The sequence below is a fragment of the Xiphias gladius genome, chromosome 19, assembly GCF_016859285.1.
Source record: "Xiphias gladius isolate SHS-SW01 ecotype Sanya breed wild chromosome 19, ASM1685928v1, whole genome shotgun sequence".
NCBI lineage: Eukaryota > Metazoa > Chordata > Actinopteri > Istiophoriformes > Xiphiidae > Xiphias > Xiphias gladius.
Window position 1 is genome coordinate 11,525,328 of NC_053418.1, and position 17,821 is coordinate 11,543,148.

The 17,821-nt window shown below is 38.2% G+C and overlaps 1 protein-coding gene across 1 annotated transcript in view; it reads right to left on the bottom strand.

The window, feature by feature from the left end:
• The window catches only part of ipo11 (importin 11), a 111,779-nt gene that overhangs the window by 34,538 nt on the left and 59,420 nt on the right, over nt 1-17,821 (bottom strand). The window contains exons 21-22 of the mRNA XM_040154581.1: nt 14,423-14,538; nt 12,872-12,948 (exon numbers count right to left, since the gene is read on the bottom strand). Of these exons, the coding sequence (XP_040010515.1) occupies nt 12,872-12,948; nt 14,423-14,538 (193 nt within the window). The remainder of the gene's footprint in view (nt 1-12,871; nt 12,949-14,422; nt 14,539-17,821) is intronic.

The following is a 17,821-nucleotide window of genomic DNA, read 5'->3' on the forward strand; positions in this document are numbered from 1 at the left end:
ATCATTAAACACGTTTTACTTAGAGAAATGTTCAGTGTTTACTTGGCGTGGTTAAAGACTGTCAAAGTCATTTCATCCACTGTGACTCAAAGAAGTAGTTCCATTTATCTTTAATATTATTGGAGAACATACTAAAACATGACAATGAGGCACCTCAAACAAATAAAATGAATCAATGAGAAAAACTAATTCCAGGAAGGTGTAGTATCCCTTTTGGTTTTCAAGATGACAAGTTGAGACGATAAGCTCATTGGATATGTACGACTACATTGGATATGTACAACTACAAGCTTAACTAGAAAAAAATATTTTTATGTCTATGCAAAAGCCATTAAGGATAGAAGTTGTTTCCTTGCTCTGTAAAATGTGCTTCTGATGGTTTATTAAAACATGCATTTGAGTGCATCTAGTTGTTCTCTTATATGCCGAAAGAAAATTCAACAGTATCATGATGATTTGCAAAAAAAAAAAAAAAAAAAAAAAAAATGCTGGATGAGCTTTTTTTTTTTTTTTAACCACTCAGTTCAAGATATTCATGATGCAACAAATGAACATTGCAGCAATAGCTTTATATGCCTACAAGAAAGTTCAAGTGGCTGCATATCTGCCAGCATTAATGAGAAAGGTTGTAAGGATCAATTTACAAGAATTGCATCTAAATTATTTAGCATACTGTTGCCTCTGAAACATCAATATCGCAGCTTTAAATATTTCTCAATTTGTCTCTGATGTTTGTCAGACCTTTGCTGTCTAAGTCCAATTTAACACAGACACAGTGAAGACACATAGATCAGGGCTGGCTAAGACTTGGATTTGCTGTACACAGTGTCTATGTTGTAACACCAGCAGGAGCAACGAGGTTACAGTTCATCATTCAAACAGGATTAAAAAAAGAACCATAACCTTGGGATACCAGTAACAGTAGAGACAAAAACTAAAGTTCGAAACCGATGTAGTAACATTACTCTAACTGTTAATGGCCTTTTGATCCATGGAACAGAGAGAAAACAACCCTCACTGACATGATTAGATGTATAATAGGTTCTGTGTTACAATCAGAAGTGAACACTGGGTGAACAATTTGCCACTCAGAAATATAATTTGATGGTGTGTACTGTACACAGATTGCAAAGTGTGTTTACTAAGTCACGTGTGCAGATGTGTTGGCAAGGAAGAAAGCCTGCTTGGCAAACTGAGCCAAATTTTAAATTATTTACAACAGCTTGCCAGGTTGCTTAGCAGAGTAGAGTTCAACAAATGAAAGACACGTAGAGTAGAGCAAGGAGTTAAGGTATCATGGGCAAGGGGGTGGAGGATAACAGAAAAACTTGACAAAAGAGAGTTTTAAACATGTAGAATCATACCACCATATCTAACATATACACAGTAGGATATAAGTTTGACAGTAATGAAAGCTGGCAGGGTAACAGACCTTAACACTTTGAATGGTCTTTGCGTGGCAAAACATACTTACAGACACAAACATTTACACAACAAACACACGGACAGGCGAGACGTGAGGAAGAAATGAGAGAGGGGACTGAGAAGAAAGATGGACAGAGGGGAACAAAAACATTGTTCCCCTCTATCCACACCTGCATGCTGACACGCTCGCCCCCAAACAGTCACCCACACAGCATCTATACATACACCGAGTCTAGCATCTACGTGAATAGTTTGAAAGTAACACGGGCTGACAGGGTAGCTGACTCCAGCACCTTGAATAATTGTTTAAGCTCCACTACAACAAATGCTTTCCTGTGTTCAGGACAGGCCATTCATTTTCTAAAGAATAAAGCAAAGGCAACAGATTGCTTAACAGTGGTTGAACAAGGACACATGGTGTCATTGGACCAGGAGTGCACGACAGGTCCAAGGTACTGCAGAGGAGGTGAATGAATGATCATGGTTCTTCATTGTGTCTTTAGACTGTGATAGCTCCTAATGAACAATAAGGGTTAGCTATGTTAACTGGCGAAAAAGAGTGAGTGAGTGATTGATATAGTAATTGGATGATTGCAATTATTTTCTTAAAAATTACTTGGAAGCTGCATAATCAGCATCTCTATTGTGTTTATATTTCTTTCCTCTCACTTAATATTGTCAGAGGCACGCACTAAGCTGCCCTTGTTCTTAGCAGACTTCGTTTGCTGTAAAATAAAGTAAAAAACTATCCTCCATGAGCATGAAATGATAATTTTTTAGTGTATCATTACCTCCTACCCAAAGAAAATCAGTTCAAACCAATCTGCTTTTTTTTTTGTTGATGTTGAAAAGGGGGCAGATTGGACTTTGGGATCTACTGTGCATTAATGGTAAGTAGTTACCTGAGGATCTGACACTGCAGAAGTACTTTGAGTGTTTTATATGGACATTTAATGCTGTTTTACTGTACAGATATCCCATCAACTTAGCCAAATGGCAACAAACCCTGGAAGCTTAGCTCTCCAAATATGATTTGAGTTCAAATTCCATGATACAGTGGTTCAAATTGTAACCTTTGAGGGAAAACATTAATTTAGTACCCTAAAGGGTGAAACCTCAATTCTGTAGCTCAAGTCAACATAGAATTGTATATTTACAGAATTAATTAAACCTTTTTCGGTTCCGCCCACAAATTTCAGTATTCAATCTGATTTAACAGGGACTGAAATCATTTTGTTGTGTCCTATTCATTTTTTCCCATCAGGGGGTGTAGAAAGATAAATATGGCAGGTGAATGGCTGAATTTTGTTCTGCTCTGTTGATAGTAGAATGACACTTCCATCATCAAATATCAGTAAATCAATTTCAAATGAAAGTGATTCCCACAAGCTTCACAATACCGGCTCACAATGCAAATTATACAGCAACGATAAGCACACTACATACATGCATGCTTATTTACACAAACAAACACACGCCCACACACATGAACGTGCCCTTAAGAAAAGGCAATATAATATACTCAGAGAGGAGCATAATTTAAACCATGTGAAACTGGAGTGTACACTATAGTCGCTCAAACAATACACATGAAATGTTACACAACCACAGAAAAACACAATCACATACAAATTCATTTTAAGTACTTGGTCAATACAAATGGTTGTGTGCTGCTCTGTTATAAACTGGCCAGAAGATTACCAGGATTAAGTTGGATTACATATGGTAAATATAATAACCAGGATATATGCTAAACTCTTTGACCATAGCTCTTCATCACGTTATTGTTGCAACATAAAAAATAAAATGATCTTTTGTGTGAAATTTAAGGCAAAACAGAAGAGAACACAAGTGAAAAGGATTACACGCTTGTTGCTTTGATTTAAAAGTAATAACTGGTCAAGCAAGTCACAGATCTCAATATCACAAAATATGGTATCTAAAAGTCTTAGATGGCTACAAGTATGAGTAACCTGCGCAGCTCATTCGTATTGTGATAAGAATCTGCCATGATCCACACTGCGTAACTAAAACAAATTAAGTCTACAAGCAGAGGAGGCTTTAAACTACCGGTGGCCTCCAGCTGGTGGCACATAGCGTACCTGAACAGCTCTCACAGCAACCCTAGAGCGTCAGCTGATCAGCATCTTATATCATAGATTTGAGCTGAGATGCTGAGTATTGAAGTGTAACCTTGGCATGGTAGAAAACCTCAGACTAGTAGTGCCTGGTGCTGTTACATGAAGAACAGCATTTGTCTGTTACGTACTATACTGTACCAGCTACAGTAACTTTGAGAAGAAAGTATGGCTCTACCACCATGGATATTTCCAAAGATAAAAAAGTAGTTTAGAAAAAAGCTGTGTGGGGATGACGATTACAGTAAGAGCTAGTGAAATAAATAACTTATTTTGGTTGATTGGTTTATCTCAGGTGGCAAAGTATGTGCTACAGGGCTAGTGCTGCCCTAGTTCTGGGAGTCTTTTGTGTATTATTTCAATTGATTCCTCACCTGGATTTTTTCATGATTTACATGCTTTTTACTTGCATTTTCTTTCCTTTTCTTACTTTGTTTCTATTTTTTTTCCTTCTACAAATTATGTGGCAGGCTTTCATCTTAAGTATGGTAGAATATAACGGCTTATCTACTGTAACTACTTAATGGAAAATTAAATAGGGAAACATATGACCTTTAGTCCACGCAAGAAATGTTGATTGATTTCTATGCATATTTAAAAAGGATGATTAGCAATTTGTGAAAGGTGGGACAGTCATTAATTCTCCACTCCACATACAGCACAAGCTGTTTTCTGTGTAGCAAGGAAGAAAAGGAGTCTTTTCCCTTCATACAGACCACAAAAAAACCAAGATACACTCTCATACACACACACACACACACACACAGTGCAAAACATCAATTTGCGCACACAGACAAACACAAACAGACATTAATTTGACAAACTGAACTTAAAAGTAAGCGTCGATTTCTCAGAGGTTAAACACAATGGGAATTCCCAGAATGCCATGATATACAGTGTAGATTCCTAATACTACACCATAGAGACTGAAATCCTTAACCTTTGGACCAAGCTTAGTAGTTCATAATTAGTTCACAATTAAAGTCATCAAAAGTGAACATCATAACAAAATGTATAGCTCTGATTCTGATTTTTGATCTCTAAATAACTGAATCATATAATTTCTATTTATGTAATTATAATGTCCAGGAAGCCAGTTTTACTCTGAAGCAAACATAGACCAGAGAACACACTGTTCTGTGCTCTGTGCCTGTGGAAATATTGTCACCATTTTATCACATCTGAGCAAGGCAATAGGATTACACTCAAAACTACTCAATCTTCTATCTGTAAGTAAAGTTACACACGCGCTACTTCCTTATTACAAAGGCAAAAAGGGAGGTAAATGCATGCTTTTCACAGCCTTCCATAACGTTACCATCACAGCCACTGTCATTACTTGCTTTGCTGATAAGCTATGGGCATACTGCAGCAATATCCTCTGAAGGAGAGTTTTGTATGAATATCAATACAAGAGGAATGGAGAGGTACAAGTATTCATATAGGGAGGGAAAGAAATGAACTGAATTCTCATTCTGGGTTGGAGGTAGGTCAGGCAGCTCAGAGCACTGAGCCCTGGACTCGATAAGACTTTCATCATCTCCCCCTTTTCGCTATTGCAAATGAAACCTAGGCGCCCCAAAGGTCCATGTATGAATACAGACAGTCTGACAATATAACATTGCATCTAGTTACTGGAAGTAAATTTACTTCCATTTCCACACAGTATGCCCATACTTTTTCAGTGACAAACTACTACAACGGGGACAATAGCAAGGTGGATTTATTTCGAATCAACATAAAGGGGCAATGTGTAAGAACTGGCCAACTGTCAAATTCATACTCCAAACAAATAGGGGGCAGCATATTACCAGAAAGTTGGGGTGTCCACTCCTATCGTAAGAAACAAGGAAATGCACTCTTTGTAACCTCCTCCCCCCTCCTCTTCCCGTGTCATAGTTGGACTTGCCATTGGGCACACGAGGACAAATCCGGTGAGCCGCTGCATCGGTTGGTCAGTGAAAAAACAAAAATAGTGGTAGCAGGAGTAAAGGACGAGCCACGAGGGGCTGAGGAACGCAAGGGAGAGAAGCAGCATCAATAGCTGAGCTTGGGGAAAGATTGGAGGAATGTCATCCAGAGAGGATAGCTGCAACACAGGTTTATAAACTACTCGCAGTTACTACTTCTTCACCGTCTCGTACTGGACTGAGGACAGACTGAACACTACTGTGACTCACTATCATCTCTTGAGGTACAAAGTGGTTTTATGAGACAGGATGGACCAGGGCTGGTTGAATATTTCAAACTTTTTAAATTGCACCAAGCCAAACAATTGCTAATCTTACCATTGTTGCTCAAGAATCTCTCCTGGGTTCTATGTGGTGACTGGCCTTCCCACTTTCACAATTAAAAAGATAATAAATAAACTGTAATAATACAATTAATAAACTGTGATCCTAGAGTTGTCAAATACAAGCTAATTTTTTTAATTCCCTACCAAAAAGAGTTTTTTTTTAAAAATTAATACACTGCAATCCATTACAAATACTCTGACATAATGCAATGTTACTACTTTTGTTATGAACTCAATTACGCTCAATTTTTGATGAGACTGTTGGAGAGATGTTACTTTATAGTAATTTTTGAGGCTTTAGTTGGATTTGGATTGGACTGAATTATATTGAAAGGTATTCCAAATTTTTTTTCTCCCATTCATGTAAATGCCCTTGGACAAAATATTAGAAACTCCTTATAGTCTAAAAAGGAATAGGCCGTTTTGCAAAATCAATACCTTAAATGAATAACATTTTCATGAAGCAAGTGAGGACACAATTTCCCCTTCCAACCACAGACCACAAGTTATAATCAGATTGTCACATAAACAGCTGCTAAAGCACTGATTAAGCATTAGTCACTACATCCTCCATAGCCCTGGGCATATGCTGCACAATCCGCTTTGGTTATCAACATTAACAGGAAAATGAACCTCACATCTGACTGTGATAACAGCATCTGAAGTGCCTCTAATGGTTGTTGGTAACAACTGTTAAAATTTTGGTCATCTCCCAACCCAATTTCTGCTTTAACAGTACGTGTTTGGGTTGACAATGTCTTTCAACCCACCCAGCTTAAGAAAGCTTGAACTGAGTAAAGCCCAAGGTTCGGAGTTTCAACAGTCATAAAAATGCACAGATGCATAAAACTAAATGAAAAACTGACTATTCTCATTTTTATTTTTTTTAATTTAAGCTCTGAAAATGGAGAAAAGTGGACAACCTCTAGGGAAAAGTCAAATCATGTTTTATTGTAGAGTTAAAGATTTTCTTAGGAGTATATAAGTATAGCCGCAGCTCTACAGAGACGGCTTACTTTGCTGTGTTTTCCTGTACACAAAGGAAAAACATGGAATACAACATGAATCCTCAACTACAATTGCAAGATGACACGCTAACTCCCTTTGGTGTTTGAGTGAGTAAGTCTTCGATGATGCTTGAGAGAAGCTCAGCAAGGGTTTGACAGAAATGGCAAAAATCAGCTTTACCAGGAGACCCAAATGTATGAGATAACCGCAATGATAAGAAAGCAGAAAACTCCCAGCGTTGTGTCCAGGAAAAATTCTGAATCATCTCACTTTAGTTGATACAATACCCGCTCAAGGCTGAACAAGGCAAAATTATCTTAAGAGACTTCAAAAAAATAATGGATAATGATCATGGATCATTATATTATCAAACTTTAAGAAAAAATAAAGAAAAAATTACTACACAGAATTACAATAAATATTTGTGAAATATATAAAAAATAATGCTCTTTCATCTCAGATAAAATGTGTTCCATTCTTGCATTAACAATGGCCAAATGTGTCCAACGTCTGTATTCAAACTCATTACTTCTAGTTGAGAAGCCTGTAATAAAAAGGTTGTCCTCTGATGGGGATGTCCAGATTGATCCATGGAGCACATTAACTGGTCAGTTAACTGAGAGACTGCAGTCAGAGGAATGTTAGCAATTCCCTCACAGAACTTTCATATGAAAAAAATTAAACTGAAACCTCTGCCAATATAGAATCACTGATCTTGTGGGGATGGTCTGACACATCTTTGGCTGTACCAGTAATTGCTAACTGATGGGTTGTTCATTAAGCAATGTTTTTGCACTGCCCAATCTGGTTCTGTTATTACTTTAAAGCCACTTCAGCAAGGTCACATTGCAACAATCAGTTCCAATTTATTAACATTAAAATACAGAGATGCAAGCTATTAGTTCAGAAATGATTAGTCAAAAATTAATCACTAGCTATTATGATAACTGAATAGTCATTTATGTAGCAAAATTCCCTAAAAATGACTGATTCCAGCTTCTTAAATGTGAAGATTTACTGCTTTTTCTGTTTTATATCATTGTAAACTGATTATCTTTGAAATTTGGAATGTTGGTCAGTATTTGAAGACATTGTGGACTTCCAGAAATTGCAAAGGGTATTTTCTAAAATTTTACAGACTATACCATTGATCAACTGATTGAGAAAAATAATCAACAGATAAAGATAATGACAATAATCGCTAGTTGCAGCCTGTAAGACTATTAATAGAGACAGCTCTCTATTCCTAATCTCCCTGCTTTAAAGGAATACTTATTAAAATTTTGTAATACGCCTCCATGTTTTCTTATATTCTTCTGTTGCTGCATTGATTTGGTGTTGCTACTCTTTGCTTTAAAGCAAACCTAATATTTCGTCCATCTGTTTCAGATTGAAGCCCTGTAGCGGTTCAGTAGCTATAATTTCTTTCTCTCCCTGTAAAAAGTTTATTGTAAAACAGCAATGACTGTTGAGTTTCTAAACATTCAGAAAAATAGCATAGTAAAATAAAATGGAGTGGAAATGAATGGACACTTTAACTCTATCACTTGCTCACACTAATCGTTATAACGTCAACAAGGAAAAAACTTCCCTGCGTACTCTCCATCACTGTTCAGAGCAACACGCACAGCTAAAATGTGACCTGGTTCAGATAGTGGTGGCAGTGATACAGAGCGTGGTGCTCGTCTCACAATTTAGGCAGGGCTCTTGACATTGTAATTAGGAAATTTGCTGCTCCAGTTTAACAATGATGGAGCGAGGCTCTTTATCAGACAGGCCAGGCCACATACCTGGCAAGCAGCGACACCAATACTGAGCCAGACTCTGAATAGCCAACATCCCTCCACTGCTCTCCATGGACTAAATAAATGAACCACCGGATGTTCTGGTGAAAACCAGCCAAAGACGATGACTGACCAAAGTTTGACAAAAAGACACTATGAAGTAAGTGCATGCATGCATATTAAATGTAAAATGTTCCTATATTTATTCATCTGTTCAAAGTGTTAAAAGGATAAACGTATTTAAAACTGTGTGCTAATTTGGTCTGACCCGCGACCATGCCCCTGAGCTAACATCTTTCATCACAACAGCTTTGAATTTTCCTTTTAAGACTTGCAATGACTATATAATTACATTCAAAGTGATTAATGTGCTAATTTAACCTTAAGAAAAAAAGTGTTTTTCACAATAAGAGACAGAGAGACAGGGAGAATGAAGAAGGGGCGGAGAGAGTACTACGTGTGGACAATTGGTTGTAATTTTAAAGTCTTGGGCACTGGATTATTCCATGAATTAATGGAGCAGCAAACACAGCCTGTTGACAACAAAAATAGCTGCACACATGCAAATATTATCAGTCATTTATGCTACAAAAGGTCAAACAAACTTACTAATGGAAAAGGATTATTTTCAAAAGGTTGATCATAATAATTTAAAAAATAGCTATTATGATAGTGAAAAACAAAAGCAAGCCATCACACTCCTTCAGAATTTCTTTGGAGAGGAGAACAAGGGTTTGGGTTCATTCAAGTCCAAGTGTTACAGGAGTTACTAAAGATGTGATGGTACATATGGAGAGCAGATGTGACAGAGGATGAGATAAATGACAGTCTGAACTCTTATTCAAGGAGGTTCAAAGATCATTCTCGACCTTGGAAACAACAGCTGAGAAGATAATCCCACCTTCCTCAGATAATATTGATTCAAACGTGAGTCTTGGTATGATCAAAAGCTCCAGAACATCTACTAAATGGATCCTGTGTCCTGTTTTCTCAACTGCTGTTTGGGAAGCCAAGAATGAACTTTAAAACTCAACTTTTGCGTGAATAGAGAAGTCACAAAAATAGAAAAAGACAGAATAAAACTGAAGGAAAAGAAAAGCTTACCATCTAAAATGCCATTACAATTGGGCAAATATTATATGCTGATCATGTGATGTGATTGAAAACTCAAGAATGGGCTCAAGAAAGGCTTCTTAATTCTGATACAACTTTTATCAGTCAGGCAGTTAAGGATGTGCGGACTACCACCGCAGATTAAAAGACATTAAGGAGCTTAAATCTTTTTTAACACTCAGAGCAAGTTGATGTGTGTGTAGATTGTGCTTGAGATGTTCAAGCGCTGGAAGGTACTGCAGTGAAAATTGCTTAAACTGAGCTCCACTCATCTCCACTGAAACAAATATTGAAAAAGGTAAGAAATGTGACAAGCATCCCTAGCAAACACTAAAAATGATAAGCAAAATCAGTTCAAAAGTGAGCCTATTTCCATGATGTTATGTAGACCAAAACGGACGTGGGTACAACAGAATATCTTCAAAGGGAAGCACAATTTCTTCTGTTGCCAGAGGCCCCAACTACAAAACTGGATTAGAGGTTAGCGAGGTAACTCCAGGTTTAACACCGGGGTTTTCAGGGTTACAACAGTGGTTTACTTCTTACTGGGGTAAACCAACATGGTAACTTATGCTGCACACCTAACCTGCTCCGGAGCAGGTAATGTTCGAGATAACAGATAAACATTTGTAGAAGATCGTGTGGAGCTTGGTGTGTGGATCGTGACAGGGTCTCTTAGGAGAGCAAGACTGGCAAACCCCTTTGGCTTTCCCTGACGATTTTTTTCAAATGAGCGACCCTCATTATTACAGAGGGCCATCTCCTCACCAGGAGTATACTCCTGTGTTGGAAGGTCCCCTCCTGTCTTCATTTGCTTTTTTTCCCTCCTTGTCATTGTGCTTTTGTTTACAAATATCAACTTACAACAGTGACTGATTGAAGCACTAAACCCTTGTACATTTTGTACTCATAAAATATAAAAGTAAGCCTACTTACCACGTTGACTTATGGTTTTATATTTATATATTTATTTATTTTTTTACTCCGTTTGACAACGACAGGGTTGCAGCTGAAATAATAAGACTGAAATTGTCATACAGACCATTAGAATAGATCTAAGCAAAATATTAATTTAATGTAATACACAAATGTAATTATATTCAGATATACTCGTTCACTAATGATGGGGCTGTGATATTATAAACCTATTAAGTTGCACATTCACTCAGTTGCCGATTTTTTGACAACTATCCTTCCTGCATTTGGCAGCTGCAACTCTTGCTTATAGCCTGGATTATGTGTTCGTATTTTTATTATAGGTTGTTCTTCGCTAGTAAAATATGGTGTTCTACTGTCGGTAGACTTGTACATGTTTGTGATCGGTCATATGCCGCAATCACTGCCCTTTTTATGTGAACGTGCTCGGGAAAACCTGGGTTGACTTAACGAGTTGATAACCACCATCGCGGCTTCTGGTTGGATGAGAGAGAAATGTTATTTATTTTTACAGTCTGATAGTTGTAACATTAGGCTGTTGTTGGACCATTGAGAGAAAAAACAGATTATAAGGTCCTACATATGAGACATATTACAACAACAAAGCTCTAATTTAAATCCATTTCTGATGGACTGCATATCAGGAAGATCTGAGGTAAATGGGGCAGAAAATTAGTGAATATCTGTAGGTAAACCTACGAGCTCATTATAGCAACTGTCCAAATATTCATCATTATTTAAAGATAGCTAACATCCTTCCATCCTGGATTCTGTGCTTCCAACCTCCATCGTTCAAAAACTAACCCTGCATCATCTTAATTGTCCATGTATTTCCATCTTTTATTTCCCTCCATCCAGCCTTCCATTTTCTGTTACACAACCTTACACCTTCTTGCCAGTTTTACATTTCTTCTCCCCTCCTTCAATCAATCATTGTGCAAAGGCTTCTTGAATTCAGTAGTTTTTTTCGTCACCTTCCAGCTACCTCCATTTAACTGTCTGTGATTGGTCTAAACTTTAAAATGACTGGTTGTGCTGCCTTGTTAAAAAAAAAAGAAAAAAAAAAGCTTCCATTTTCTGCTTTGGTTCATTGCCTTCTTTAACTTTTTTGTTCAGTACTAGATAAGAGTAAAAAGGGGATCCCTTATCTTTCAATCCATCTATGTCGAAGCTCCTCAGTGCACACCTCCAATGAATAACCTTTATTTTGTGTGACTTCTTTTTCATTAATTTTCCTACCATCAGTTCTTAAATCATTCATTTTCATCCGCCACCTCGTTATGTTTCACCAATCGCTCCCTTTTCTTGATCCTCTTTAATTCCTTCCTCCTCCACTTCATCCGTCCGTGACTGTCTTCCTGAGTCCCTTGCTCTTCTGTGTCCCATGGATACCCCATCCACGCTATGAATGATCAAATGCTCCAGTAAGCCAATCAGGCTACACTAGTGTTCATATTAGTCTGACTCACTCGTTATGTGCAGAAGCACCAGCATCAATTATGTTCCTCATCACACTGAAGGTCGCACACACATTCACCTCTACACATTACAGCAAGTGAGGTGTCTAAATGTTCCAGGCCTGAGATAAATCATCCAGCCAGTTACATTCAGTCTGCCACCACTCACAGCTGCCTAGAGAACCAAAGAAGTGGCCCTGATGCCTTGAGGCTACTGCAAATCCACAACTGTGATCTTTGCAAGCTACAAAGCCCAAAGTGATAAAACTATGAAAATGAAGTTCATGTCCATATATTGCATCAACTGTCTTTCCTCAGTCTCTCAGGTTCTCTGTGATTTAAATGTATTTGATCATATGATGCTGGTTTGTTCTTTCAGACTGTACAGCTTCTTTCCATCTCACAGACTGTTTTGATGTGAAACGTTTTCTCTGCCTCTCTTCTGAACTACACACACACTGTCACACACATATCCCTATTACACAGGAAGCCATCATTTTTCCAAATGCCAATCAAGCTATCCAAAATGCATCACACTTGATGTTGTGATACCCTTCTTTCCTACCACAAATTCAATCTACATGTTAATGCAAAATACCATGACGTCAAGATGGAAAAAAAATCCAAACTCATTTGCACACACATCATACACAAGTACAAACGCACACATATATCCAGATAGACCAGCAAACAAAAAAATTTCATCAAGCTCACCCAGCAAAGCTGACATGTTCTGGAAAATTCTGAGCAGCTCCGGCGTGACGGCTGGGCTGTTCTCCAAAGTCACCAACCTGCATGATGAGAGGGCGGGAAGGAGGAGATCAGGCAGAGGAGGAAGTAAAAAGAAAGGAGGAGAGAGAGTGCAAAGGAGAGAAAAAAACAGAAAATGGGGAAGTTGTGAGAAGAGAGAAGAAGACATAGATTCGAGGTGGCAAAAGAAAATGGGAAGAGAAATACAGCATGACAAATTAGAGAAAGAAAGAGGAGAGCATGGGCATCACAAAAGTAGAAAAAAACAATACATGGTGAAGTGGGTGTAAAAGAAAAATAGGAAAACGAAGGAGGCAGAGGAAAGCAACATCAGTGTTTTGATCAGTGTAAAGAAAAATCTGACAAAAAGGAACGTTACATAAATTGCTTGATTATAAAGTGACACGGTGTTGATGGTTTCACATATTTTATTCTGAAATAAAGAAAAGCATATTCAATTTTGTAAGATTTTGGCTATTGGACAGACTTTGTAAGCAATTTTACGGCAGACAGATTCTTGTAACTTATAACAGGCTCGATATTGATATTTTTAAAAACATTTTGCATACAAAATAATCAGTTCTCATAGAAAATGTGATAGCTGTACTTTTTATTAAATATTAAAATATGGTGATGACTTAAATTCACCAGGCCTCTCTCCTCATCTCTAGTTATGAGGCAGTGGATTTTCAAAGTAATTCATTCAATAAGATCTATGAACATGCTCTAAGCTACTTTAAGTGTAAGATATTGAGATACTGAGAGGGAAACGGAAAGAAAACCAGCTGATAAAAGATAAAAGCAGGAGAAAACGACAGTAACTTTGTTAAAAAAAAAAAAAAAAAAGCAAACAAATATTTAGGGCAGTGCTGTTTATCAGCCTGGATAAAAAAAGACAGGACAGAGACATAAGACCATGGTTTTGTGATACAAGCACACACAGCATGCTGAACAGTACAGCACTCCATAGGGATAGACAGAAAAAAAGAGATTAAGAAGATAGCTCAAAAGCAAAGAGATGATTGGAGCAGAACAAAAGGTAACCCCAGCAAATTATATTCTAGTGAAGCCAAGCTTTTTGTTGGTGCTGTGCCTACGCAAAAGTGAGCATGTTGTTTTGCAGCAGATTTTTGAGATTGCTTTAATATGGCATGTGCCCAAAACAATAACAAAGGTAAGATTGTGGGCTACATAAATGATCAGGAGCTTCATCACCCACCAAGAGTGGTTGCCTCCGTGTCACAGTCAGCATATTTACCACTAAATATGATCAGCGTGACTCAGTAAATGAGGCTGATGACTAATATGACAAAAACTAACTCATGAGTTTCTTGAGCCAAAACATCGGAAAACACAACTATAGCCAAAGTATGTATATATAGGTGTGTATGCGAGTATGCTCTGAAGTGTGAGGGAGGAAATGAGATCACCAAGTGCTTTACAAATGTCTGCCTTGGGGAGTTTTTTCTATGACTCATAAATGCTTGTGTACTGTATGTGCAAGTGTGTCCATACCAAAGCTCCAGTCCATCCTCCAGCAAATACACATGTGGTGGCTGGGAAACATCAGTGCTCAGCTGGATGACAGGGAGAAGGAAAGGGTACAGGTTCTTGCTCTCTGCCCCCAGGCCCTGTGAGAACACACACATGCAGAAAGTCAACGCCAAAGACTGCAGAAACAGGGCTTAAAAACCATACTTTATTTGTTTTAACCTAATGATCATCTGAGCAGAGTGGAGCAGGACAGTTGTACAGAAAAGTTCAAAAATACCACTGCTCACTCTTTCTCAGCAATACACACTTTCTCAGAGCACACTGTCCTCATGCTCCACAACTGTTTTGATAGGATGCCTTGTTCTTACACTAGGTAAGATGCATGTAGGAGAGCCAGCACACTGTTGGCCGAGGAACTGGTCCCACTTTCAATAACAAGGTGTCATACGTAGTGGCTTTTGTACTCAAATGACATAAGTTTGGCTACAAAATATTTGCCCTAAGGTACAGGAGTTGTTCATTTTTATGGCCCACAGTGAGGGCTCATTAATTTCGATTGGTTGAGAAAAAGCTCAGGTCCCACAGCAGGAACTAACTCAGTCCATTTATTGGTCATACAGATTTTAATGGCATTTCAGGTGACATGGAGGTAATTAGCAAATGACTTTTAATTTTCCTCTGCGAAACATTTCTCCTAAAAGTCGAATGCACAAACCACTTTGTTATAGATAAACATGCACTGGATATAAATGTTTGCCTCTACTGTGACATCGAGAAGGGGAATGAGCAGCTGAGCAGCGTGTCATCTTGACCTCTACAGTACCACATTGCTTTTAACTCCTCGAGGACCACGGTTGATAACAGTGCAGCTGGGAACACAGTTGAAGACTTAAAAACCAAACCAGTTTTGAAAATGCCTTACATCAAACGCACTGGTATATTTTATTACACTGGTCTATTATTTTGAGGCTGAAAGCCAAAATAAAATATATCTACTCACCTCCACCACACCTTAATATACGCACTGATTATTAGAGGTCTCTGTTTTTTCGAATAATATCTAGTATCATCATCTAGTAATTTGTGTCCCGGATGTATAATCGGTAGATAACTGTGGCTCCATCCTTAATGTGTGTCAGTGAGCTCCAGCCTTATCGGTGCATTTTAGTAATCATGATGTTTTATTCTTTATTATGAATATCTGTAATATTTTTATTATTACAGGAACAAAGACTGTATCTATTTGGCTACATTACATACATTATACCCTATACTATTTTAACTGATGATTTAGCTTACAAAACAGCTAGAGGAAAAGACATTACACTCTTCAAGCCACTTTGAAAACTTAATTTAGATGTAAAAAAAATATACCAAACAGTCATTTTAAAAAATAATAATATAAATATCTTTATAGAACACCAATGAAATAATAAATGAAATAATTATGATTATTGACTTTGAGACTGATCAGCGGGCAGCACGTTGGTGCAGTGCTTAGCACTGTTGCCTCACACCAAGAAGGTTCTGGGTTTGATCCTTCAAGCGAGCTGTGGGCTCTCTGTGTGGAGCTGTTCTTGCCATGCCTCTATAGGCTCCCTCCAGGGACTCTGGTTTCCCCCCACAGTCTACAGACGTGCAGTTTAGATTAACAGGCAACTCTAAATTGGCCGTTGGTGTGAATGTGAAGATTTGTCTCTATGTGTCAGTCCTGTCCAGGGTGTACTCTGCCTTTTGCCCAGTGTCAGCTGGGATAGGCTCCAACCCCCGATTGAGTGCCCATTGAAAAAAGTATGCTAAGTTTAGAGTAACCTTCAAAAAAGGGGCAAAGGATAACCTACCCTTAAGCAAAACTGTCACCTGTAAATAGTAGTTAACACCTGTCAACACAGGCTAACACAAGTACATACATAAAACACCATGAATACACACTTTTTTTTATCCACAAATATCTTTACAACCACAAACACAAGCATTTAAAGTTACCAACTGTAGCGCTGACAACCACGTTAAACCTAGCTTATGAATTATGCCGTCTGAAATCGTCTTTCTCCATGAAACATCAATTCCATTTTCTTCACATGCATCCTCAAATTCTTGACTGTCAATGAAAACTTAAACACTGTCAGACACCATCTCCGAGTTTTACTCAACCACTTTGTATATTAACAGAACTCTGATAATGATGAGGAAAAGGTGCTGGTCGTGTGTGTGTGTGTTAGTATTGGAGGAATTAATCTGTCTGAAGCCACAGAGGACCCAAAGCAGTGTTATAGAACTGTCAACATTGTTTCACTGATGGCATGACATTAATTTGGTCTAAATATGCTCCCTCGTGCATCTTTGTGGGAGACTCAAGCTCAATTCCCTCTTGGCATGACCCTGTCTCCCCATCACAAGCAAAAAGTAACTAGTCTCTTACAGGCAAAATTCATTTTGTTTCATCAAGTTTGAAAACAAGACAGTGTGACGGCTCTTATGAGCTTAAGAGTTGACATAATGCTGCCACATCATTCACAGGCGTGAGTGGTTTATGCCAGTCCCAGATTGAATAAACTCAAATAGTCAAAATTCGGCAGGGTCTCATCTCCACTCTTCTGTGAGAAGTCAGTGCCCCGCTGTTCCCAAACACCGCAAAGTGGCCTTTGTATCAAACGTGCTTGATAGTTGTGACGCGTCCCAAATTCTGTCACTCTGAATCATAAGCATTCAGCAGTACACGAAGTATGCCCCAATGTTGCTAAGTTTGAAGACAAAATACAGCTAAGTTTGAGTTTCTAATTCGTTTATTTTTGTCTTCACCTACTTTCGCCCTTGTGCATCCTTTACTCCAACTTTTTAAACTAGATAACAAGTGCTTATTTGTGTATAGAACGGGGAGAGGAATAAAGATCACACCTAAACCAATACATACATGTATCCACAATGTCAGAAGGTTCGGTAGAAGCAATCTGATCCAAGAAGTAAGTGGAAATCAAGAGTACGAACCTTACTTTTTCCTTTCTTTGAAGGAAAATTGTACTGTAAATATTAAAATCTCAATTAGTATGTGGCAACACAATTGACTCATTCAAGCCCCTTCAGCTGTACACCCACAGTGCCTCATGCAGTTTTCCATATGTGTACTTGTGTTACTCTCAAAGGGACTGTGTCTATCACTGAGCATTTCATCTCCTGTTGTGTAGTAATGCAGCGGCAGCCACAGAGCTGTAGGCTGCTTCAATGCTGCGGGGAATGGAGCGTTTGTCTCAGACTCTTTTTTTCCGTAACTTGAGATAGCATAGCTCTTGTGTAGTCTACTCGAGTAAAGCTAAACATTGTGCACCCTTCAAAGACATGGCTAGAAAGGAAACAAATTTATCAACACGTTTGGTGTTTTACAGCCACTAGCTGAATGGCAATACTATTTAAAATGCTGAT